General features: G+C 40.7%; 1 protein-coding gene across 2 annotated transcripts; it reads right to left on the bottom strand.

Annotated features, from left to right (window-relative positions):
* Positions 1 to 877: 877 nt before the first annotated feature.
* Positions 878 to 26,686, bottom strand: MCOLN3 (mucolipin TRP cation channel 3; the record flags this gene model as incomplete). 2 transcript variants are annotated; one of them, XM_084242626.1, is made up of 13 exons in its annotated part: positions 878 to 1,012; positions 2,523 to 2,729; positions 4,465 to 4,587; positions 4,697 to 4,798; positions 7,703 to 7,852; positions 7,936 to 8,048; positions 11,201 to 11,300; positions 15,211 to 15,307; positions 15,382 to 15,466; positions 16,573 to 16,726; positions 20,786 to 20,953; positions 23,123 to 23,352; positions 26,611 to 26,686. In XM_084242626.1, 13 exons carry the CDS (start codon positions 26,684 to 26,686, stop codon positions 878 to 880), a joined length of 1,740 nt encoding a protein of 579 aa, XP_084098752.1. The 2 variants fall into 2 exon arrangements, with proteins under 2 accessions (XP_084098752.1, XP_084098753.1); XM_084242627.1 differs by lacking the exons at positions 20,786 to 20,953; positions 26,611 to 26,686 and having other exon boundaries at positions 23,123 to 23,350.
* Between the last annotated feature and the right edge of the window lie 882 nt (positions 26,687 to 27,568).

The following is a 27,568-nucleotide window of genomic DNA, read 5'->3' as shown; positions in this document are numbered from 1 at the left end:
GTAAATGAATACTAAAAACAAAAACAGATTCCTATCAGAGCTAAAAGCAGCATCAGCTAACAGTTGTCCTCCAGAACCAAATATCAAACTACTAGTTGATAATGGTTGTTTCTTTCTTGTTCTGCCCTTTCAGAGAAAATTTTTAAATGCAGCGACTACTGGATATACAACAACCATCTGTCTCTTAGGGATAGACCCCTGAGAGCTATCCAGGCCAGGGCTAGTGAGTGGCCTGAAATCACTGTCAGACCATGGTTTTATACGATGACACAATCTGCACAGTCGGAATAGCTGGAAGCAAGAGTGTAAGACCTGGAATAAAGAGCGGCAGAGAGAACACATTCTAAAGCTATTGCAAAATGACCAAGAAAGAACAAGAATTCAGTAGCTTACCTCATCAATGTTAGTTTAAAAAAAAAACATAAAACTGTAGATATTAAACATCATTTTTAAAAATATAAGCAGGCAGCACTCCCACTGCCCACCTGTCAGTATGCAGGTGCCTCTTTTCACCAACTCTCTCCCTCTGTATGGCAGGCAGCAGCCTTCCTCCCTGCCCATAACCTGTTAAAGGCCTCCCGCCTACAACCATGCAGCCCTCTCTTAGCAAACCTCTCTCTTCTGGGGCAGCTCTTCCTGCCTGCTTGTGTCTATGCAAGTGTCTTTAACTGTATTATCCCTTCCCTAATAAACCTGCCCTTTAAATATAAAAAAAGTACATATATAAACATAGATCTTAATCAATTACAGCCATCAATTTGTTCAAAATATCAATAACAGCCTTCAAACATAGTACACCCAATCTTAAAATATCTATATTGTCTTCCAACTCAGGAACATGTAATATTGTCCTCTAGGGTACAGATAATCCTGACAGTTACTTTTTACAACAACAGAATATGGATACTGAAGGGTCATCTTCTAATCTGTATTTTCCAGAATTGGGTAGATCTTTGCATTCTGATATAAACATACGTAGTTCAGTCTCTGGGAAACCATTTTGTTGGTAATGCTATACAGAAGAAGAACAAAATAACTCTCATTAACAAAAGTTCTTGAAAAAAATTGTTTTTTTTTTTTTTTGAAGATTTATTCACGCATACAAGAACCAGAGTACAGGCCAGATGTGGGAGAGGGTGAGAGGATTCACTAGAGACAGAACGGGGGAAAGAACAGGCAGACTGGCAAAATACACTGCTGAGGGGAGCAGCGGGCAAGGCAGGAGAGGTCTGCTGCGCCATGTGGGTTGCTCCCTGGCCAGCCGGAATCAAACCCATGCTGCAGTGGCTGCGGACAGCTTCACAGTGCTGCATTCAAATGCCTGCGCCACCAGGGGAGGCCCGAAAATGGTTTTATTTTAAATTCAAAATGGATCATATGACAGGGAGAGGAGATCTGTCTAGAGGAATAGTTTAGCCACTTCCAAGAATTTTCAGGGAGATCGGGCCTCTGGAGTCACTTCTAGGTTTGGCTAAGGAGCCCTCCTGGGCTCTCTTGTGGGTCTAATTTAACTCAAAATGGGTCTGCTGAATCTGAGTCTGAGTCCCCCTTCCAGGGAGAATCCAGTCAGCCCTGTCCCAAGTCTGAGAAATTGTCACCACTCTGTCCTGAAGCCCCATGACTTTCAAGGTCAGGGTAAGCAGGCACCTTGGGTGAAACATGGTTCAGGAAATAAGAAGCTTAGATGATGTAGATTAACAGTGGTGGTGCTGGAAGCCGAGGGTTGGGGGTTCCTCACCTTTCTCTGAAGACCTCAGCATAGCCCTGAGTTGGTTTGTTATCTGGACAAAGATCTGAATGCCACAAGGGCGCCCCCTAGTCTTCACACTCTTTTGGAGTCATCTGGACAGACAGTTTTTGTTTAATGGTCTCTTATCACTTTGGGGTCTAAGATCTCTGGCATGTAATCTGGCTAGAAAAGATCTGCAATCAGGGCCTCCCTGGTAGCGCTAGGGGTTAAGACACAGCACTATGAAGCTATCTGCAGCTACTGCAGCATGAGTTTGATCCCGTCAGTGAGCTACCCACATGGCACAGCAGACCTCATCTGTCATGCCTGCTGCTGCCCTCAGCAGTGTATTTCAGTAGATGTGCCTGTTATGTTCCCCACTCTGTCTCTGGTGAATCTTCTCACCACCCCCCCACATCTGACCTGCACCCCAGTTCTTGTATGCATAAATAAATCTTTTTTTAAAAAAACTTGAATTTTAAAAGTTCCCCACAAAATTTTGGCTTTCTGAAATACCACCTGCTTCACTCACCCTATATTTTTATAATTCTAATAATAGATTAGTAAGCTTGTTTGAAAAAGCACAACTACTGATAGACAAAACTTTTAACATTCTAGAAATTCTATTTCTCCTTCATTTCTGTTTCTTAGTATCTAAAATTGAAGTTCTTCTTTACCCTGAAGAAATAAAAATTTCCATCAATTCCCTTGCCCCCAAGGCACAACATTTTGTTGTCACTCTACAAGATCTAGAAAAATGCTGCTGCTTATGTGTGGCTCTTGATGAACCTACCTTAATCGTTTCATATGTATCTGTGATCAGTGCAATAAAAAGACTTAAAATCATATATATAAAGAGGCTGATGAATGAGTAGAGGTAAATTCTGCTAAACAGCCAAACCAGGTAACTTTTTTGCTGCATTTTTGCAAATGTGGCAAACATATCATCTCCGTTTATCAGAGAGAAAAGGCACTCAGAGACCATGTTCAGAGAACGAAACTGGAAAAAGAAAAAGAGAAAGAGGTTACTTTATTCCACATTCCTTCCCAATGGAAAATTCATTCATAACACCCCATTAAAAATAGTGGGGCCAGGGGCCTCCCTGGTGGTCTAGGGGTTAAGTCTTAGCACTATCACGCTATCATCACTGTGGTCTGAGTTTGATCCCCAGCCAGGGAGCTAGCCCACATATAGTGCAGCAGACCTCTCCTGTCTTGCCTGTTGCTCCCCTTGGCAGTGTTTCAGTAAAATCTGCTGTTCTCCCCACGCTGTCTCTGGTGAATCCTCTCACCCCCCACCCCCGCCCATCCCTCTGGCCTACACCCCAGTTTTTCTATGCATAAATAAATGTCTTTAAAAAATAATAATGGGTCCAGATATGCCAAAATACCCTTTCAAACAAATAACCTGAGGCAACTATAAGCAGTTGCTTTGTGAGACACATAACATGTGTAAGCCTACTATGCTTCCTGGGACAAGCAGGCCTTTCGGCATACTCCTCTTACTAGAAGCAGGCTGAACCAAAGGCAGCACAGGCTGATCTGCCCCCTCAGTGTTCTTCCACGTCAAGCTTTACCCTTCCCTTTACCTTGGTCTAAAGTGATTCTGTTGTAGAGCAACCAGGACTAGAGACAAATATTATGCTGCTAGTCCTGCAGAACTAGTGCGCTTAGGGTGACCAACGCAAGGAATGTTACTTTGGGCTGGTCAACCGCGGGTGTAACTTGGAAACCACGCTGGGCGCCAAACTGTTGTAGAGCAACCCCGATACAAAACGGGGTGCCTGACTGTGGGTCCTCACCCGCGCGCTTAAAAGGACTTATCAATGCTCTACTGCAGGCACACGCGAAAGGTTAATAAAAGGTTTATTTACAAGGGAAGGGGAAATGAGGAAATGTACAGCTCTGGGAGAAAAGTGGGAGACAAAGTTTTAAATGAGTCCTACCCGATCCGCCGATCAGGAATCCCAAAATGGCGCTCTGAGAGCTGGCCGCCAGCCAGGAGCGGTGAAGCTGGGAGGCGAGCGATCGCGAGCCAGAGAGCCCAAGGCCCACGTGTTTGGTTTTTTTATATCCAACCTGGCTGCCCAACTCCACCCTCAGGTCCCAGCCACCCTCCCTTGGTGGTGATGGGATTTGTCTTTCCCAGAGTCTTGATGGCTTTAGTCTGGAGTGGGGGTGGAGTCCACAAAGCCTATATGGGATTAACTCAGGACATCACTTCCCCCTAACAATTCTTGATATGCTTTTGCAGAGAAATCAAGGTCCCAACCATGCACACTCATGCTTCTAATTTCAAAATTCACCCCATTAAAGAAAATGGTATTATAGTAAAGGCTATAATTCTGGTAACAAAAACTGCAAATATTCCTACAAATTTCTCCCTGTACGACTTTAGAAATGCGGTCACATTTCAAGAAGGCTTACCTAAATAGATTACTCTAATACATAGTGATGAATCAAACAGATTAAACTTAACTTCAGGGGTGATAAAAAGGACTTAGCCGACATACTCCACAAAAAGAGTTGAATTAATCATCCTCTTAAGTCACAACTTAAGTTGTGACTTAATAAGTTGGTCACAACTTATCAGTTCATAAACATGGTAATGATATACTACCATCAACATCTTAAGGCTGGTTCACAAAAAAAAGGAGCTCATTTTAAAGGATAACAAGTCATTGGCACTGTTTTAAGAATTTAATAGCAACAGAAAAAAATTTGCTTTTCTGTACCTTATCATGGTAAGGCCCCAGCACAATCCATCCACAGAAGCAATAGCCTAAATAAATCATAGCTGCACAGCAGCAGAATCTCATGACATTGGGCAATGCTGCCTGAAGGGTCAGAATAAGGAGCTGGGGAAGCAAGAGAGGTCATTAGAATCCCTTGTCCTTCAGCCAAAGCAGTGCAGTAACTTTACAAGAGAGACATATCAACAGCATGGACAGCCATGGAATTCCTTACATTGTACTTCTGAAAGAAACCAAGGTATCGGATGACTCCAAGCCACACCAGCATGGTAGAAGTGCCAAGAAGTATGCTACAGACATCATAACTTGTTAGACTCTAAAACAGAGTAGGGGAAAAAAAATCAGATTATATTGCAGAAACCCAATTGGGGAAGAAATAATGGGTTGCGAAGCTGCCCACAGCCTCTGCAGTGCCGGTTCGATCCCCGGCTGCTCCCCGGCCACCGGAGGAGGATCCCACATGGCTCGCAGACCTCTCCTGCCGCCCGCTGCTCCTCCCCTCAGCAGTGTACTTCGGTCCATCTGCCTGCTCTGCTCCCTGCTCTGGCTCTGGTGAATTCTCTCACCCTCCCGCGCTTGTGACTGTACCCAGTGCTTGTACAAATAAACAAACAAACAAACAAACAAATAAATAAATCTTGATGGGGGGAACCTTTGGGTGCATTAGCTGATGGTAAATGCTGAAGAGAAAAGTCAAGGGAAGGGATTAAGGAATGGGTGTGGTGTTGCATTTTAAATAATTAGGGAAGGAGGCATTTGAGGAAAGACCTGAAGGAAACAAGGAGGCGTGCCAAGCAAAAATTTGGAGGAAGACATTTCTAGGTACAGGAACCAGCAAGAGCTAGGTCTCCAAGAGGAAGACATCTGGCAAGATAGTGAGTCTGGCTGGAGTGAGTGATGGGGCAAGGAAGGCCATAGAGGTAAGGGGCAGGTAGTGCAGGGTAATTACATAACTTTGCCTTTTATGCAGAATAGTGGTGAAGCTGGTAGTGGTGAAGTGAGGAGGTGATTTTCAAAGGTAGACCAATAGGATTTCCTCTTGAATTAGATGTGGGTGAGAGAGGATTAGTGAAAGATAGAAATCAAGGATGTATTTATGGTTTTGTCTTAATAGGTATGTGATTAATTAAATAAAGTTAAAAAAGCCACAGAGAAGCAGGTTTGGGCTGTGAGGGTGGAGTTCAGGGAAAAATTCCAAGCTGAAGATACAAATTCAGAAATCCTGGACAAAAAGATACTACTCAATACCATGGGATAGGATAAGATCACCAAGACAGTAGCAGAAAAGAGTTGGCGGAGCACTTCAGCTTGAAGCCCTGTCACTTTAATAGATCTGCGAGAGGAATGGGAAGCAGTAAAGGAAAGTCAGAAGACCAACCAGTGACTTAGAAGAAACTAGGTAAGTGATAGCCCAGTGAAAAGTTGCATCAACAAAGAGGGACTGCTAGAGGTGTTGAAGTGGAAAATGTCAGGCTGACCTGTTGATTAGCTACAGTTGGAACATAGCCTGTCAACTGAAAGTTTTAGGGAACACACACCCTGATTCATGCATTCCCAGATGACTGCCCCCTTGCTTTAATTAATATGTACTCTGTAACTTGGTTGCTTGGGGCTCAGACTTTGGAGAGAGATCTCCCTGGGCCTTCAGGTGTAAGGCCCACCCATGTAAATAAAGAACTTCCCTCCTCTCTGAGTGATGCCTGCTTCCCTGACAGATTCTGCCCTTACAGTGTTAAGAACAGTCAATAGATAGGGCCTCCCCTGGTGGCGCAGCAGTTGAGCGCTGGGCTGCGAAGCTGCCTACAGCCTCTGCAGCACTGGTTCGATCCCCGGCCACCAGCGAGGGTCCACATGGCGCGGCAGACCTCTCCTGTCTCGCCCTCTGCTTCCCTTAGCAGTGTATTTCATCAGTCTGCCTGTTCTGTTCCCCACTCTGGCTCTGGTGAGTTCTCTCTCCCATGCTTCTGACTGTACCCAGTGCTTGTATAAATAAGTAAATAGATCTTTAAAAAAAAAAAAAAAAAAAAGAACAGTCAATAGATAAATGATTGATTATTGGGGTTAGCAACAAGGAGGTGACTGGAAAGAATACTTTCTGTGGAGGGAAGCCTTAGTAAACAGGAGAATGGGAGGAGCAGAATCAGAAACAAGATTAACTACTCTTTTGAGACCTTTTTCTATAAGGGGAGAGAAATGGGAATGTGGCCGAAGGAAGAAACAGGTTGAGAGTTGGTCTTTTTAGAGAGGAGGAAAAAAACTATGGATAATGGATATGATATGAGAGGATAATAGCAGGAACTCTGATAATGCAGGACAAAGAGAAGAATAGTTGGAGCTATGCAAGGCGGGATGGTGTCTGGTGGGCTTGTGGCAAAGTTAACCCAGAAGCCTGAATAATACACAGAAAAAAGCCGCAAAAGAAAAACAATGTGTGGACACTGGTGCTGGCAGGTAGATAAAAGAAGTGGGAGTTTGTGGCTGTTCAATTTTTTCAATTGTTTTATGAAACAGAAGTAAGATCATCAGCTGTAAGTGAGGATGGGACAGCAGTGTCAGAGGTTTCAGGACAGACAGTACACATGACATTTATAAGACAGGGGGAGTGAATGGTCTAGAAAAAAGTGGAGAGGTTGTTGGACACCACTAAGGGCTCATTGAAATAGTTGAGGGTGGTAAAAAATAAAGATGTTCTATAAATCAAATCACCCCTTCTCTTCTTTTCCCTAAAGTTAACCCTCTATTTCAATGACATACGCTACAGCTCAGGTATGGTAGCAGCTGCTTAATGTCAACCTAACCCCATTTTTTTCCTTCCCAGGCACAGGTCTGGCCTGTATTGCCAGGGTCCCTGGAAGCTATATGTGACTAAATTGTCTCTAGTGGGATGTGGACCGAAAGGATATCAGTCACCTCCAGGCAAAAGTTATACAACTGTGGGAGAACTTACACCATAGGATGGTTTTCCCTTCCCATGGGCTGCAATCTATGCAGTGACCCAGCAACATCATGCAGTCCAGACAAGGCCCTAATGACTGGCAGAGAAACAATATGGGTCCCTGAATGACTGTGAAATCGAGTGAATGGCCAAGCTGGAAACCCACCCTGACTGGTACAGAAGGGAGATACAATGTTTGAATAAAAAATGACTTACTCTACTGATTCTCACATTCTAGTACCATTTATCTGATATTAATGATAGCAAAACTAGAAAAAAAATTACCTTTGCTTGAATTTCCATTTTCAGAATTGATCCAATAATTGTCAATATATCACTAATAATAATCATAATGTACCATCCATTGACAAATTGCATTCGATCAGAAACAGAAACTTCCTTCTTATAGTGGAGGAGGAAGAAACTGACAAATTCCTTCAGGGAGAAAAGGAAAGCAGAGTGAATTTCCCTGTTAAATCAAAATATCCATCGCATTTCTAGAAAGCAACAATTCCTACCTGTTGAAGCTGAAGCCCTCTAATCACAGATCGAAGGCAGAGGATTAATGAAGCCACGCATGTCAGAATAACAAAGGCATCGAAGATCATCATGTAATGAGTATTCTTCTGAACTGGAAGGAAAGAGGATTACATGCTCAATGTAGGAGGACATTAAATGGAAACTTCTACTTCTAATTTTCTTTTCGTTTTTAGCCTTTTTTAATTGTCACGTTGCATTATAAATGTACAATATTTATATGGACACTTGGACTATAATCTATTTTCTCCACTAAAAACAGTTCTACAAATCGTCTGTGTCCACAAGTGCAAATGATTCATGAGCCAGTATCTACAGGTGGGATTGTTGGGTTAACACAGATCATATGTCTCCAAACAGCAATTCTAGTAATTGTTCTCCAAAAAGATTTTGCGTGTTTACATAGCTCCACATCCTCTCTACCACTGGACATGAGTAATCTTGAGCTTTTGCTGATCGAAAGGGCAAATTATCATTCCCAGTGACTTGAAATGCATCTTTATCATGTATCAAATTACTGTATGTATTCAAGTTCCATAGCTTACCTTTTTGATGTTTTTGTGTTTTAATGCCTATGCCAAAGACCTATTATTACTCTTTTTTGAAAATTTTGCTAGGTGTTCCTGCTTATTTACTTTTTAATATATTCCTTAAGATCAGATTGACAAGTTCCAGTAAAAATCTTACTGATAATTGGGAGAGAGGGGGATCATGTTAAATTTATTAATTTAGGGAAAATTGACATTCAAGCAGTTGAGCCTCTTGTTCAAAACCTGGTATCTTTCCATTGGTTCAATCTGCCCTTCAGAAGTATTTTTAATTATATATGGATACTTCATGCTCTTTTTAGAAGAATTTTGGATAATTCAAACTCTTCCCACAAAGAGGACACAGGAAAAAGTCCTGATAAATTCTTCTTATTGGTTTTCAAACAAAGTTAAAAGTTCTTTTTTTCTGAAAACTATCAATCAAAAACTTCAGATAGCTTGTGGTCTTCTGTTCTTAATACAGTCAGCCTCTCCCTAAATATCTTCTTAAAATATACTAAGTATAATTATGGGTTGTCAGAAAAGTCATAACACATTTTTTTCTGTTTTGTATGCAAAAATGCATCATGACTTTTCTGACAACCCAATATTTGAGTGTCCACTCTGCAGCTGGTGTTTTTCTAGATTCTGAGGACACAGTGGAGAACAAGGCAAATAAGCCCCCATTATCATAGAACTTCAACTACAGCAAAACAAGCAAAGAAAGAAACAAGTGAATGAACAAAACATTTCAGACAGGAGTAAGTGATGGGAAGTAAAGGAGTGACAATCGCCAGTGTGTTGAATGCATTTCTTGCCAATCAAAGTTCTAAGCACTTTATAGGTACTGCCTCCTTTGATCCTCACAGTTATCCAGGAGATGGGCATGACTACCCTCATTGAGCAGGTGAAAAAGTTGAAGCCCTGAGAGGCTGCAGAACTTGTCCAGGTTACACAGTAAGGAACAACAAAGACAGGATTCAAACTTGTGTGGTCTGTCCCCAGCACCCTGCTCTCTATATTAATGATCCCCAGCATCTCTCGGAAGCTACCCACATGGCGCAGCAGACCTCTCCTGCCTCACCCGCTGCTCCCCTCAGCAGTGTATTTCAGTAGATCTGGCTGTTCTGTTCCCCACTCTCTCTCTGGTGAATCCTGGCACCCCTCCATGCCTCTGGCCCGTACCCCAGTTCTTATGCATAAATAAATAAACTGAAAAAAAAAAAGAAATGTACATTCTCCTGTCCTGTTCTATACCCTGAATTAGAAACTGCATATTCAAAAACTCTTCAGGAGCAATGAATCATAGCTTTCGAAGAAGGAGGTTGGTGAATGGGAGAAGAGAGCTCATTCGTACTGCATCATAAAGGAAGGCTTCACCAAGGAGGCAGTGGATTTTGGCTGAGACCTGAGTGAAGAGACTGAGCCGACCAGGCAAAGATGCTTGGAGAACTGCAATGAGAGTCGGGCCAGCATGCATGGAGCCAGGTGAGGGGGTGGCAGACAGCTCAGGGCCAGCTGTTCTGCAACAAAGCTGCTCTCTATTTAATAATTAGACTGCTCTATGCTGACAAAAAGATAAAGCATTAAGACTAGTTCTGTAATGAAGCATTCCATTAATGTTTGCCAGGTATCCAATTGTTATGCCGATGTCTAAATATACTTTAGAAAAACTGAAAAACCAAGAAGCAAACATTTGAGAGAAAGCCTGTGTGCCAGAAACTTCTACTAGCTCTCATTTTCCCTATTCTAAAGTTAATGGAGATGTAGTAACACAGGATAAAACAGGTGTGTGTTTTAAATAAGTGATTTTGTGATTGAAATAAAAGTTTGTGATTTAAGAGGAAGTCACTAGTGAAAAAAAATGTTACAATGACCAAATTTCATTTTATTTACTCTTATTCCTCATTACTACTTCTGAACTATAACTTAATCACAAAAAATCCCTAGGCAATTATTATCCATGTATGGGGTGAATAAGGCTTATTTGCACATTCCTCAGCCCCACCCCAGACCTCTGACTGACTGTCTTTTGTAGAGCTGAAGAAACTGCATTTTAGCAGAAAAATGGGATGATTGTTGTACTCATCAGAATCTGAAAACTCTTGATCTACTGAGTAAGTCAAGCACAACATATAATTATGTTACTTACAAGGGACTAGAAAATGAGATACATAAATTCTTTCCAATTTTCTCTATTTCAGTTCAAAAATTCTCAGCAATATTCTCATTTTGTATCTGATTTTGCATCCATATTTCTAGGAATAGAGACTTTCCTCACTTAGCCTACATTTTAACCTGGACAGAAGACAAGGACAATTGACAGGATACTTCAGAATCAGATCCTACCTGATTTCTCCCTGACTGTATGATCACAGACACTAAGATTCATCTCAGAGCCTTAGTTTCTTTATTTGTTAAAAAAAAAGGGGGAGGTGTTATGTGGAGTGGAGTGGGTGGGAGCAGGGAAAGGCTGCCTATTGAAGGACGTTTAAAATATTAAAATGTGGATAATGTAGATGAATACTTATGTATTCATCAATAAATATTGGTTTAGTCATATATGTGGGGTTTTTTGCTGGGGGGGGGTTGGGAATTTTTTTGATTTTGTTTTTTTGGTATGGAATAAGCCAAATGGTCCAATTCTTTCCTTTGATTCTCCATGAATTCCTGAGTAATTTAATAACCATTCTGAAAACTCATTAAACTCATCACTTACTTGATCCAGATACATGCCAGTCTTTACATTCTCTGATGGAAATGTCATTATCTAAGCTTATCTTAATTCTTCCACTATGGGCTTTGTTGTCAAATGTTATCTGTGAAGAAGAGGGAAAAGGTCAAAAACATACCCATAGTTTTTGAAACCAAGATCCACTTGTGTATTAATTAGGAAACAATTCTTTCAAAATGACAGGAGGCCCAGATTTTCATCCCTAACCTGTTGCTCTTTTCAATCTTGGGAAGTTCCCTTATTTCTCCGTGAACTGAAATTGTTAAACTAGATGTTATATAAAGAACTTCTAGTCTCTAAAATCCAGTTTCTAGGAGAGTATATAGACTCTGGACAACTTTAAAAACAAAAATCCCCCCACCCCCAATTCTAAGTAACACTAAGTTGCCCTTTTGATATGAACAAGAACTGATACAACAGGGACTTTCCCTACCTGCTAGAAGGACCTTGGGGACAGATTTTTGGTGCTACCGTAATCCTTACTAACACAGAGTTTCATTATTTTAGTCTTGAGACATTTCAGGTGAAGCTTTTCTGACTTCATTCTAGCCCAGACCTCTGTCACTCTAGAATAGGATGTATTATAAAGTGGTCACTGGGAATCAACAGCTTTCTCTTGCTCTCAGGATAACTCTTTCAGGACACCAGACACCGAGTAGAACAAAGTCATGCCTTTCATAGTCTTTCTGTTTTCCCCATTCCCTCTACTTCCCCATATAGGGACTTGGAGAGGAAGGGAAAGGAATTAACATTGTTTTTGTTTATTTTTAGAGCCTTCTCTCCTAAATCCTAATGAAAAAAAGTTCTTTAAAAATCTGTCATGTGAGTTTTAATGAAGTCTCTTCATGGGGAAAATCAGATATCACTTCATATATAAGATTTCAAATAAATTTAATGAGTCTAATAACTCACATTAGACTACAAGCTTCTTTCCTTAACAAGCAATCACAGGCATTATCAGTGTCTGCCCATCTCCACAGCTGTGGAGGACCCAGCCCATGTCCTCACACAAGGAAGATGCTCAGTATTATTTCAATGAGTCAGAAATCCATGCCAAGGAGAAAGTATGTTTACCCACACAAAAATCCTCAGGATCTTATAATGGTAACTGCTCATTAAATATCTGTTTAGTAAATAAACTTTGGCTTAATGCCAATCACATCTCAGCAAGTTAAAAGAATCTTAATTCTTCAAAGGAGAAAAAAGAATGGATGGAACTAACAGCATATTAGATAGGGGAGAACAAAAATTGAAGACAATGGATAGTAACTATCCAAAAAGAACCACAGAAGAAAAAAGATGAAAGTATGTGCTATGAAAGTCTAATTGGTGAGTTGGAATGAAAATGTAGACTTCTCTAGTTTATGGAAACACCTTAAATGTACAATGGAAAATGAATGGATTGAGATGATGTTGCACGTGAAAGCATGCACACATGCACACACACGCATAATGGAATACTACTTGGCTATAAAAAAGAGAGGAAATCTTGACATTTGCAAAGACAAATTCCAGATGATTTCACTCACAAGTAGAATACAGAGAAATAAAACATGGAACAGAAAAACTAAACCAAAATAAATCCTAGAAATCTTATTATAAGTTGGTGGCTACCAGACAGGGAAGGGGGAACACCCTGATAGAGAGGCCCTATGTATTACAGTAGAAGATACTGAGTTCCTTGGTGGTAAAGGCAGTGAAGATTGCGAACCTATACCACTTAAATCATATAAAATGTTGTTACCCAATATTACCTCAATAAAAACAATATGAAAAAAATAGATTAAAAAAATCTAGGCTTGTCAGACTCTAAAGTCCTGCATGTATGCTGCCCTGGATCATGTTACTTATAACAGTGAAGTTGCCCTGATGTTTTTTATTTGTAAATTACCTCACAGGATATAATTTTATAATTCCATGAAATGCACTGCCCAACTGACAGTTTTTCCTGCATTGTGCAGGAATAACTTGATATGATTCTACATTAATGACAAAAATGTGACATCTGCATGTGTCAACAGGCCATCTTGCTTTGACACTATGGAATCATTGAAATAGATCTGAATTTCACAAGTGTTCCATTTATTCATTCAATGGATATTTGAGTCACCTACTATGTTCTTTGAGGGATGAAAAGGTTACTAAAGTGCTACCATATGACCCAGCAATTCCACTCTTAGGGATCTACCCAAAGGACTCAAAAACATTAATTCAAAAGAATACCTGCACCCCTGTATTTATTGCAGCACTATTTATAATAGGTAAGACTTGGAAACAACCCAAATGCCCAAAAATAGATGACTAGATGAAGAAGATGTGGTATATATACACAGTGGAATACTATTCAGCAATCAAAAAAGATTATCTAATACCATTTGCAGCAACATGGATGGAGCTAGAAGGGATTATGCTCAGTGAAATAAGTCAGAAGGAAAAAGAAAAATATTGAATGATTTCACTTACAGGAGAGAGAGAGGGGAACCAACTAAGGGATCATGGGGAAAAAATTATAACAATAAAAAACACAACAGAACAAAACAAAAATTAACAGAACTATAAATCAGAGACATTCTACAGGGGAGGAAGAGGGAGAGGGATCAAAATGAGGGTCGGAAGAGTATAAGGGACTATGGTGATGGTGCATGGGTGAATTGGTGGTGGGAATTCTATGGGGACTACACCTGAGAAAAGAAAGCAAACATTGTAAAAAAAAAAAGATGTAAAATAAATATAAATAAATAAAATATTTTTTTTAAAAAGTTTAATAAAATGGTGCCTGCCTTCAAGGGGCTTTTAATCTAGTAGAGCTGATGATAAACACCAAGAAACTTTTAAAACAATGGAGAAGTTGGTAAGTCCATACAAGTATAAAATCATAAACAAAAACAAAACCTAGGAGTTCAGAGTGCACAATGTACTTTCTAACTGAAGAATCACAAAAGGGTCCATAAAGGAGGTGTCAGTTAAGTTAAGCCTTGAAGGTACATACAAATTTTGAAAAGTACTATTTCTCAATTTGTGGGGTAGGGAGGTAGAAGGAAGAAAGAAGAAAAGATGGATGAGCCTGGAAAATAGCTCAATTAAAAAAAAGTAATATTGCACATTCATAACTTGCTGGTTAATATTGGTATCAAAATATGTAGTCTAATCAAAGCAGTCATAGTTTTAGTGCTTTTTCTTGTTAAATCATATGAATAATTATTATATACACTATATTCTGAATTTTTTAAAACCACAATCTCTGAAAGCTTGATTTCTCACAGTTAATTAACTGAATATCATGGAAATAGCTTTTGCTACAAATTACTGCTGAAGTAGTAAAATCCAGATCATATGAAGGTGAGCTGTACCAACGCTGTCTGGCATACATGCCCACACAACATTGGGTCACTGACCCTGAACTTCATGCAGTAGCAAATTCTACTGAGAGGCATCTTGTGCTCTTTATAGAGCATTAAAGCACCATTTGCAACTGGAATACAGACAACATAGTAGTGACAGGGTGAGCTGAGAAAATACCCAGAGACTCAGAGGCAGCAAAACAAAAGGCACTGTGAGCAATAACCAAAGTCAGCAAACATCCACAGTAAGGAAACTCAGTAACAAGAGCCCTTGGCAGTGACCTTAAACAGCTCTCCATGCACTGCTAAGTAAGAACCAGCTGTACAGCACCTACAAACTCCTGTTCCTTTTGTATTTGAACATCAACTCTGTGCCACCAGGTATTGTTCTTGGTACATGAGACATAATAGTGAACAAAGCAAGGTCCCGAGTCTCACAGAACTTACGCTGAGGTGCAGAAAACAGTCAAAGAGTCCAAAGTTTTCTACACCAAAACAGAGCCAACTGTCCTAAGGCTTCCCCTAAGCACATTCAAGTGGAAACAACTTGCATATTTGATCACACCTTAATACAAGTAGATGAAACCTATAACTAGATAAAAAAAAAAATTATCTCCCCAGATCAGAACCAAATTCAGTCCAGTCCCCACTTACAGTCAGGGTAAAGTCATAACAGTCAGGAAGTTCATGATGACGAATAGTCTGAAGGTTAATGGCCTTCAGTTTAAACTGTAGCTCCACCGTTAGGAGTCTGAAAAACAAAGGAGGCTTCAGTGCAGTGAAACAGATACACTCAAACAAGCTACTCCTATCTGCTTCCCTTACCTGTGAAAATCCAGTGTTAAGTTGAGTTTATTTTCTTCTAGTGTTCCTATGTGGAAAGGTTCGTCTGGCTCTATAAAGAAACATTCTGCCATAGAAAGGAACAAAATATATGATAGCACCTAAGATAAAACTATACCTAGAAAGGATAATATATTTAAGACTAGCTATTCCCATTCTAGTATTTTTCTGAGTTAAGATTTTAAAAGTTAATCAGTATTACTTGTGAATGACGACAGTTGTTTTTAAGACATAAATTTCTCTGACATTTCTGAAGTAGGTAGAAGGTAGACAAAGGTCTGAACACTTTTCATTAGCGTTCCATAAAATGTTCTCTTTCTTCTTGTCTTTTTAAGTCTAAATGTTGAGTCCCTCCACCCTTTTTTGTACCTTGGGTATAGGTTTGAAGCATTTGTAGTGCCTAAGTCAAGGTTTTCTAAGTTTAGAGACTGTTTTTTTTTTAATGTGCTGACAATTTTTCCTTAATAGGCACTTTAAAAGGAAAGCATAATAGAAGGTATTCACTAATCAGAACTCTACTGTCCTTCTAAAAAAATAGAAAGAAAGAAAAAAGGCACAGTGACTGTTGCTAAAAATATTTGAATACTTATTTTTTTTAATTCAATGAAAACTTTTAGGTACAGACTGCAAATAGAACTTTGTTAGAAAGAATTAACTGTGTTATTCCAGTTTCTGGTTCTCATTCTCCCCCAAAGATACTGAATAGTTAAGTGCTACAGAGTGGGTGTTATATACATCAAGGGTTTGCAAGCATAATGCTTTGTAAAGATAGTGTCTGAATATTTAATTGGCTTATCCAGCACGAGACACAGTGGAATATAGTGGTTAAGAGCACAGATGCACTGGGTCAAATTTAAACACTGTCTCTTACCAGTTCTAAAATGAAAAGATCACTTACCTCTCTGAGCCATACATTAGTCTTCTATAAAAAAAGAATAATAACAAACTCTGTAGTGTGTGTGTGTTTGTGTGTGTGTTTGTGTGTGTGCACATGCACATGCACAAGTTGTAGTAGAGGGCTTAGAACAGTACCTGACACATAATAACTCCTATATGGTTCTTACTGTAACCTAATAGACTGAACCTAATCAATGTCTTCAGAGCTGAAATGACTAATTTTAAATATAAATCAAGGAGTTAAAAATGGACGGTCTAGCTCTAGAAGAACATCACCGGTTTCAATGTCTGGATCAATATCAAAAGTGTCATTCCCAGGACAGATGTTTCCTTGCTTGTAGAAGTGCTGACAGATTGCCATAGCAGATTGCTCCACACCCTTGTTCTCATAAGCATGATTCCCAACTGAGATGTTGCGTAGCTGCAGGTACTTCAACCAAAAAGAAAAACAGAAAATGTGTGCACCACTCAAGGCAGAAATGAAGCCATGATTCCCCTCCTTCCCTACCTTAGAAACTAGTAAGTTCTCTCTCCTCTGTGTGAAGACATTCATGTTGACATACAGACTAAGTGAAACACCAGGAGGGGGCGTGGGGAGGGTGCTCAGAGCATGAGTGAATAAAAGTTCTTAGCTTTAGCTTTATTTTAGTACCTTGGGCAAGTTACAGACTTTCAGAGCTTCTCTCTTATTCCCTATCTGAAAAATAAAAGACCTAAACCATACAATCCTTGACAGTCTTTCCTCCTTTAAAGAACTATGTTCAGGAACTGATTTTTACATTCAGTGTAAATTTTATTATTATTTTTTTTTTTTTTTGCATAGGAGAACTGGGGTGTAGGCCAGAGATACAGTGGATAAGAGGACTTAGCAGAGACAGAGTGGGGAGCAGAACAAACAGATCTACTGAAATACACTGCTAACGGGAGCAGCAGCCTGGACAGATGTCTGATGTGCCATTTGTGGGTTAGCTCCCTGGCTGGGGATGGAACTTATTAGGCAGTAGAAGTGACAGAGTGAAGACTTGACACCTAGGCCACCAGGGAGGCCCCTTTCTTACGTTTGAACTATTTCCTGTAAAGTCATAGTTCTACTTTACTACTATAACAAAGGAAGTGGAATAGAATTGTTTCAGGCTAGCCAAGAAGCTTTTTCTAAAAAATTATGTTTTATCTTTACCTTTGTAAGAATACAGTTTAGTCACTATTATTATAGCAGCATTCCCTTTTCCTACTGAATCCTCTAAGTAAAATAAAATAAAATGTTACTTTTACAAATGAATCTTGTGGTATCTTGAAATAACTGTCAACTTGAAAGCAATGGGTATGTGCAGATAGAAAACACAGAGTTGACTGTGAACAATGTGGTTCGGTATCCTTGGTGATACAAAGATAAGGATGTGATATCTGTCTCTTGGAATAAATAACTTAGTGGGACGGGTTCATAAATAATTCTATTGGGCCTCCCTGGTGGAGCAGCGGTTGAGCGCTGGGTTACAAAGCTGCCCACAGTCTCTGCAGCACTGGTTCGATCCCCGGCCACCGGCGAGGGTCCCACATGGCGCCAGACCTCTCCTGCCGCCCGCTGCTCCCCTCAGCAGTGTACTTTGTCAGTCTGCCTGCTCTGCTCCCCGCTCTGGCTCTGATGAATTCTCTCACCCTCCCGTGCTTCTGACTGTACCCAGTGCTTGTATAAATAAATAAAAAATAAATCTTTAAAGAAAAATTCTATTAAAAGCTACATGTGAGGGCCTCCCTGGTGGCGCAAGGGGTTAAGCACTGCACTATGAAGCAATCCGCAGCCTCTGCAGCACAAGTTTGATCCCTGGCAGGCCAGGGAGCAACCCACATGGTGCAGCAGACCTCTCCTGACTCACCTGCTGCTCCCCTCAGCAGTGTATTTCGGTTGTCTGCCTGTTCTGTTCCCTGCTCTGTTTCTGGTGAATCCTCTCCCCTGCCCCTACCTCTGCCCTCGCCCCCATCCCTGCATCTCTGGCCTGTATCCCAGCTCTTGTATGCATAAATAAATAAATCTTAAAAAGAAAAAGCTACATGTGAAACACACTATGATAAACGAAAGAAATCATTTAGAATCTCGGTCTGTGGGATCAATGTTGAGCTCAGCTTTGTTGAGTTCACTGGCAAGTGAGCATACTGATCCAGATCTATTGCTTAGTTCTCACTCCTCACCTAACTTAATTTCTCCATGGTGTTTGAACCAATTGAGAGCTTTCCCCTTCATGGGATAATTGACTTCTGAGATACAGACTGCTCCTTCTCAGGCCCCTTTGCTGAATCCTCTTTTCATCAACTTCTACATCTCCACATGCCCTAGGATTCAGTCTAGGATCTCTTTATTTATACTCTCTCCATAAATGATCTCTTGATTTCAGGCCCATGTTTAAACACCATCTACATGCTGACAACTTCCAAACTTACATTTCTTTTTTTTAAAATATTTTTTAAAGATTTACTTATTTATGCATACAAGAACTGGGGTACAGGTCAGAGATGTGGGGGTGAGAGGATTCACCAGAGACAGAGTGGGGAGCAGAACAGGCAGATGTGCTAAATTACACTGCTGAGGGGAGCAGCAGGTGAGACAGGAGAGATCTGCTGTACCATGTGGGTCACCTCTCTGGCCCGGGATCTAACTCATGCTGCAGTGGCTGCAGATTGCTTCATTGTGCTGTGTCTTAACCCCTTGCACCACCTGGGAGGTCCCAATTTTACATTTCTTGACCTCAGCACTGAATTCCAAACTTGGATAGCAATCTCTCTATATGACACCATGGTATATAAGAAAAACATTAAACATAATTGTACATAGAAACCACTTCATTCACAATAATTCCCTTCTCAATAAACAACTCTGTAAGCCAATCAGCTGTTCAGGTCAAAACTTAGGAATGACCATTTACTCCCTCCCCCTCTTTCATACTTCACTTCCAATCCATCAGGAAATCACACATTACTTTCAAATTATTACCAGTCTGACTACATCTCATCGTCTTCACTGCTACTGCCCTAGTCCACAGCACCTGCATCTCTCACCTGGATAAATTAAGCCTCTGAAATGGTCTTCCTGCTTCCAACCTGGCCTCTAACCACATCTAGTTTCCTTATAGAACTCATAAGATGGTTACATTCATTTCAGTTTTGCCCAGTTATCAGTTTTGATCCCCTGCCTGGTATTAGTTGTAGTTCCCTGTGGTTTTACCTGATACCAATTTTGGCATAGTCCAATAAATTCAATAACCTTGAAAAAATGGACAAATTTCTAGAACACTGTAGTTTACCAACACTAAACCAAGAAGAAACAGAAGAGTGAATAAAGGTTCACAATCATGTAAATTGAAACTAACCAAATGTTTAACAAAAGCATTGTTTACATGCTAACAGAAAGCCTTAGTATCATAATTTCAGATTTTATCCTAGCAGTTTACCATCTTACAGTACATAGATTATCTCTAAATAATGAAGAGGCATGATTGCAGAATGCTAATAATTTGAGGAAGACTTATAATTCTGAAATGCAGTCTGCAAACAAATTCAGTCTAGAAGTAACTGACTTCAAGAACACTTTCAATGACACCTCTGAAATAAGATATTTAGGCTCTTCAAAAGGAACTGTTGATAGCAAAAACAAATTGATTAGAAACTCAGAAAAGGAATTTTACTAGTCAAAAAACAGGCTTACTATTTTTGGGGCAGTTGGTGAGTATTACAATACAGTCATTGTCACAGATCAAATAAAGGCCTTACTTATTTTTAAAATGAACTTTAAGGTCTTGGTTGCTACTTTCTACAAAATCATCATATGAGTCTGCAAAATTAATAATCTCATTATTTGTTAAGGAAACTCCAAAATATTTATTAAACCCTGAAGACTTAATGACTACTCACAACCAGGGTCATGGGCTAATTATTTTAAATCTTTAAGGTTCCCATGCCAAATCCTAACTCCAGTTCTCTTAGTTAAGTCTTTGAAGTTTCTGTCTCTCTGTTACAAAACAAAAACCTTTCTTGACTCCTAGCTTTATTGGCAATATTTTGAAATAACAATTTTAAAGTGATTTCAGGGCCTTCCTGGTGGCACAAGGGGTTAAGACGCAACCTATGAAGCTAGCTGCAGCCACTGAAGCACGAGTTTGATCCCCGGCCAGGGAGCTACCCACATGGCACAGCAGACCTCTCCTGTCTCACCCGCTGCTCCCCTCAGCAGTGTATTTCAGTCAATCTGCCTGTTCTGTTCCCCACTCTGTCTGTGGTGAATCCTCTCACCCCCCACACCTCTGGCCTATATCCCAGTTCTTGTATACATAAATAAGTAAATCTTTTTTAAAAATAAAAAAAATTTTATACATTTATACATGTCATTACATCAATATTTGTCCTTCTACACTTGAATGTTGGTTTCTATCAAGCACAGCACTACGATTTTCCACTCCTGTGCTTTCTTCCAAATAAAGAATGTACATATTTGATTTACCTGGTTCACTGCAAAGATGATCTGATCATACACATCACTTTGTGTATACACTGCATATGTATCATCCGTTCGGTCCATATATCCTTTTAGGAACAGGTGTTTGAATGCTATAGTATTCTCTTCCTTGAAAGCTACCACCATCTGGTTACTTAGCCCAAAAAAGACCAACTTGAAAGAAGAAAAAAAAAAAGAAAAAGTCAGCAAGTCAGCAGATGAAAAAGTAATGAAATGAGTACAGAAAGGTTCAGAGAAGTTAATTTCTTCAAGCCACATCACTTCCATGTACACAGTGAAAACTCTGAACTCATCTGAACTCATCTAACAGACTAAATCCAAGCGCTATCCATCCTGCCATGCTACAAAACGTGATCCAGGGTGTGACTGGGAAATAGAGAACAGATGGATCTGCCCCATGCTGACCTCCCATTGTGAGTTATACCCTGCACTACACACGTCACCACTCTCCACCTAACTCTACCCCCACTTCTGAATTGTCTCTTTAAGCTAAGTGTCCTACTTATATCTCAATTAGAGGATAGCTTGGTGTTCCAGGTATTTCACATCTATTGAAATTGGTAATCAAAAAACTCCAGAGAATTTCCAAAGATGTTCTTGATTCAAATAAATGAGTACCTCCCACATGCCAGCATTGAACTAGGTACTGAGGATACGAGAAGACAATGTTCCCTTGCCTCAAGGACCTGGTGGCAGACAGGAGTACAGTGGCAGAGAGGGAATTGCTATACTTCAGAGCCTGAGTCAGTAGTGGGAGAAGAGAAGCTTTTATTAGGGTTCCTATCACTATAGACATCTTTCTTTTGCTGATGCAGACACAAAATCTCCAACTTCACAGACAGACTAACTTCTTTTTCCCAAGAAGAGGAACTCCATCACTAAGTCATCCTTATTTACTCAATCATAAAGTTGTCTTTATGCAATACTTGCTTGATTGCTCAGGTATAGGAAACATTGCAATTTAGAAGCCCTCAATTCCTTAAAAAAAAAAAAAAACAAAAAAAACCTTACCCATATGCTTTTTACATGCTTACTATTGTCAGGCTTACTACCTTAAGAGCATTGGTCAATTTTTCTCTGACCACCCTAGGAAACAGGTTGGATGAGCTCCCTAAAAAGTGTAAGAACATAAATCTTAAAAGGGAATGAAATCTGAGCTTGAATTGCAGTCCTACTCTTCCTGTTTCCTGACTATGACCAGTTATTTTACTAAGTCTCAATGTTCTCATCTGTGAAGTGGAGATACCTTAAACAGCAGGTTTGTTTTTAAAGTCGAACATGATGATGCCTATAAAATGTTCAGCTCAAAACATAACAAATATTCAAGTGCTAGCTATCACTTGAATACCTATCATATTCAACTGATACAAATATATGAGTACCTCCCCCTCACTTACAAAAAACAACATAGGTGAATAGTCACTCAAATATGAGTTTCCTTTACAAAACTCCTGTATCAGAAAGTTAGCCAAGAATTCTCCCAACTTCATATAATTAAAGAAATCACCTTAGCTTCTAACAATTTAAGCATTTGTTTGCAATAATCATTAGTGATTTCAGAATTTTAAAAAACATTTCTACTTAGATACCAATGTATATTTACTTATGTCATTTTCCCCAAATTAAGAGAAAGTGATAATAACAAACATATCACATCTATTTTTTCCCATTAAATTCCACTTTTATTTTTGCCCTTTTACTTTTAACAGAGATAATTACTTTCACCAGCAGAAAAACACATCTTCATAGAGCAAATCACAACTTGTATTTATAAAGGAGCACACAATGTGGTTTCCAAAAAAAAAAAAAAAAAATTAAGTCAAGGACAGCAAAATCAAAGTCTCTTAAAATGAGTCATTCCTTTTTCGATAGCTCCACATTCTTCTGCTGCAAGGTTCCCATGATCACTGGGCTGTGAGAATCCAAGTACTTGCCTTAACAGAAACCTTTGAAGTTTACAGAGAGAAAATTCCCAGGAAACCAACTAGGAAGGAGAAGAATCCTCTGGTTGTGCAACATCTAATTTCCATAGCCAATTTAGAAACCTTTAGCTAAATCTCTTGATTGGAAGTCAAACATTAAAATTTTCTTTTCCTGGAAACTAATTAGGATTATGTGACTAAAATGATAACTTAGTGAAAGACAAAAAGGAAAAATGTAAAATATAAAACCCCGGTCTTCTTTCACAAATATTGTAGAGGGAAGAGTTTAAGAACTCCTTATTTACTGTTCTCCATCATACATGTGGTTAAAAGTTAAAACCATTGTCCATAAGTCCTCTTAAAAGAGACTTTTGCCAAACTTATGATCTGAGATGCTTACCTGGATAGTCACCATTGCAATTTTTAGAATCTGTATGGCAAGTTTCCATGGTTTTCTACCTCGAGCCCAGAACTTCTCACAAGGATTCATGAAAAAAAATTTGAGTTTCCGCCTCATTTGGTCTTCTAATAGAAGCTCCTCAGAAGGGGATGTGTGCTGATTAAAAGTGCAGTGATTTTCATCTTCGCGAGGACTACAGCTAGTTATTACTACCTCAGGATTTGCCATCTCTACAGGAAAGAAAAAAACTGTTTCCATTCTGCAGGTAAAGGCACAAATCTATATTTGCTATTGCAAGAAGTTAAGAGATAGAACAAATCTAATTTCAAATAAGCACCCTTGTTCTAAACTGTACTTCAGAAGTTTTTCTATTTGTTTCAGTTACTAAGTGAATTTTCACTCAATTGAAAGTTACCACATACCAGGGCTGCTCCTATTAGTAATTACTAAGATTACATGTACACACCTAGTTGTAGGGTGGGTAAAAGGTATCAGGCTTTTCGGCCCTCCTGCCATTAGGATAGATGAGGGAACCCTGCGGTCCTGAATGCATGCCTGATAGCAGGTACCTGAAGTGGGTACACCTGGGCTGAGAGACTGGACTTTTAAGGGCGGCGTCACAGGGATGCCGGTAGCGGAAGCCTAGGAGAAGCCGAAATAGAAGCCGAGAGAGAAGCAAGAGAAGCAGAAGCCGAGAGAAGGCCGGAAAGCCCAGATAGTGAGGCGTTGCTAGGGGCTGGGAGGACTACCAGCCTCCCGGCCCCCCAGCACCCCTGCCTGCCATGCCTGGTGAACCCCAATAAAAGACCTGCAAAAAACCACTGAGGACTCTGACTCCTCCTTTTCCCGGTCTGCTGGATCATAGAAAACCTGCTCAGTGGTCCTTCCTGCCCCTACACTATATGGATAGTATTACATAAATGTAGACAATAATAGTATTTAATAATATATGACACCTCTGAGACCTTAGGCAAGTCACTCAGCCAGTCTCTCTGAGCCTCAATTCTCTATTATGCAAAATGGGAATAACAATACCCACCCTCATAGGATTCTAGTGACCATTAAATTGAAATGCAAATAAAGCCATTCATAGGGTCCAACACTAAACAAGTAGCCCCACTTACCTTACCACCCCAGCAGACAGATCAGCTTCTTAAATAGCCAACAAGTTTCTTAGGAAGCAATGAGAGCCCAGGAAAACCTACTGTTGTACAAAGGGGCATGCAGAGCTCAGTTTAGTCCAAATCCCAATCAGCCACTTCTTCCATATTTGCTTTTTACTGAAAGTGCTTTTATGTAGCACATTTTATATTTCAAAGTATTTCCTACCTATTATTTCCTTTGTTCCTTTGAAAACAAGGGGACATTTTCACTGTCTTATTAGCCAGCTTTTGCAAAGTGACAAAGAAGTTAATTCAGAATCTGGGACCTATCTTGGTTTTCCCTCAAACTAATATTGATATCATGGAGACCTATTCAAAATAAAATACCATAAGCTATTGGAGAGAGTAGAGTCCATCTACACAGAATAAAAAATTCTGATTCTGTTATTTTTATAACTCCTACTAAGAGATTAAAGTGGGGAGGGAAGGACTCAAACCACAGTCATATAATATCTGACAAGTCATGGTTGAGGTAGCACATTGCTTTCCAAGTCTAGAATCCAACATTTTGTTCTGATTTTAGCGTTCTTAGCAAGCTCAGCAACTCTAAGCAGCAGATACTGGCTTTGAAAACTGTCCAGGGGAAATTTTTTAAAACTCTTGATTAACAGAAATATTAATAAGAATATGGCTGATCAGAAAACATATATGCAATGCCCTCAAAATGAAATTGTGATTGGACTCACAAAAGTATGGCTTATGTGTGTTAAAATGCTGTTAAAATGTGTTATGTCTTTACTCCTTAGGTAAAGACATAAGGGAGAGAAATTATTAATCCCTAGGATTTTCACTCAAGAACATATTTCTTCAAAAAGGTGTGATATTTTAAATATGTTTTACCTCTGGAATTTAAAACAAAGGTGGTGTTATGTTAATCAAAACTAACAAATCAACACAAACATATTGACGGTGTTAATAATGAAGTATGTTGGTGAATTACAGATAAGAGGTAATTAAATTCTTCCTATTCGATACAGGGAAAATTAAACTTTAAACACGCTAGTCACACACTGTGTAACAGTAACCCACAGGAATAAAGAGAAAATGAGCCACCACCATGAATATATTTAGCACAAAGCACCAAATAGTCCCAAAAGCAAGACTTTCATGCAGAACTTGCTACAAATGTTAGAATATCATGTCACAAAAGCCCTTCCAGGTGTGCACATTAAAAACTGCAAATTTTGTTTCACCAAAGTACATAATTATTCCTCACATAAAATTGAAAGAAAGTGTACAGTTCAGGAAGAGGAAATTTGGGGTTTGTTCTAATAATGGAGGAACATTCTAGAACTATGCTAACAAGCCACTTAAGTAACTAGTAGCCATATTAGACAAATGATGAAATTAATGTTAACAAAATATTTTATGTAACCTAGTATATTTAAAATTATTGAAAGATAGGATCAATAAAAACTCATTAAGAAAAAACAAAACAAAACACCTGTCCAGACCCCTAGCCACGGAAGGACAGTTGGCAAACAGTCCCTCACACCCACCCAGGAGGAAGCACTATGCAGGATGTGGGGTCCGTGGAGACACAGGGAAGAATCTGAGGTGTTAAGTCTCATTCTTAGCATCTACAAACCAACACAGAGGTTGCTTGTTCATGACGATGGTTAGTTTAATTGGATCGAGCTGCAGAAAATCAGAGAAAGACTGGGGCTGGGGGTCTATAAATGTAAAAGCCTCATAGCTGACTTCAGAGTAACATTACCTCCATTCTTCAGGAAACCTCCACGAGACACACACCTTGGGTCTCATATTCTTTTTTTCTATTTTCCTTTGGGTTTGGTTTTTGTTTGTTTGTTTGTTTGTTTGTTTGTTTTTGGTCTGTTTGGGTTTTTTGGCTGGCAAGCTCTCAAACCGACTTTACCAGGCTGGTATTTCTTCGGGGCAGAGTGTGGAGGGGCACCCCGATTGTCCTGAAGTGCATCCCGCAGTAGCACGTCTTCCTTCCAGGCCAGAGCCTGGTGAGCTCCTGAGACCCCAGCTTCAGCTCTTATTTCCATCAGCCCCCTACACCACTAATAAAGGACAAGCCGTGCAACTTCAAGACCATCTTCGAGCCCCGGACGGCTCCGAGACGGGCACCCTCCCTAGGTCTTCCCCGACCAGACACTGGACAGCAGGTGGCCACTGGCCCTCGGCTCCCTACTGGAGGCTAAGCGGGAGGCGACCGCCTGGGCTGGGGACACGCGGCAGAGCCTCCCAGACTCTGAAGCTACGGTCGGGACTCACCCCAAGTGCGGGGCGCGCCGATCTCCCCACCCACAACTCGCTCCTGCCTGCCGAAGGCCCGGGACGGCGTGCGCCACCACTGACCTTGAGTGGGCGGCCCAGCGGGCGCTGTGCCAAACCTCCGCAGCTCGCACCCTGCGCCCACCTGCGTCCCTTCCATGGCGTCGACCCTCCCGCTGCGGGTCTCCGATGGCTGGTGACATCGCTGTCCCTCCCCGAGCGCCGCGGGCACGGTTCCCACGACACCTGACACCTCCCAGCGGCGCCGAGCTCTGCTCACCTGCGACGTGGTGCGCGCCGAGGGGTGCGGGCGAGGGAAAACTGGGGTGACCCCTGAGAGCAATGGACCCAGGAGGCCTCAAGTCTTCTCGGCCGCAGGTGGACGCTGCATGTCTGCTTGTAGCTCTGGGAGTCTCTGAAGTTCAGTTCAGGGCAGTCCAACCAGCTCCCGAGGTCGCGAGTCGCCGCCCAGGGCATCCTCGCTCCTTCCGGTGCTTTAACTCGTGACCCTCCTCCCCAGGGCAGCATCACCTTACACACTCATTCTGGGCCACCTTTCAGGGGAACAGGTGGGGCGAAGGAGGTCGTCTGAATGAGCCCATCGCTGTTCCTGTCCTCTCAGCAGCTTCCCCCACTCCTTCGCATCGCTCCTGTTTCCAGTTTCCATAAACTGAAGCACAAGCCTGCTCCCGGGTTTGTGCCTTGAGGGGCAAATGCTTGGCCTCGGGGATTTAAATGCGCCATGGCCCCGCCTCCTGGTGGGTTTGATTCATGCGTTGTGGAGGGTGAAGGAGAGTTTGGATGGAAAGTGCTGGGGTGCGTGTGCTTGCACAGTCCCCACCAGCAGTCTAAGTCTTGTTACCCATCTACGCTTTCCGTTTTCCAAGAATTGCTCTGAAATTAGTGGACTGTTGACCAGACTCCTCTAGACTGGGTGCTGGGACCCAAAGAGCGCTGGAAAACTCTTACAAGAAATGTGAAATACTTGAGATAGTGACAAAGATTCTTTGCTTGGTCAAACTTTGGTCGGGCTCCTACCTCC

Source organism: Talpa europaea (genome assembly GCF_964194135.1).
Source record: "Talpa europaea genome assembly, chromosome: 9".
NCBI classification, from domain to species: domain Eukaryota; kingdom Metazoa; phylum Chordata; class Mammalia; order Eulipotyphla; family Talpidae; genus Talpa; species Talpa europaea.
The sequence above is the reverse complement of the archived record's forward strand: the minus strand, read 5'-3'. Positions and strand labels throughout refer to the sequence as shown.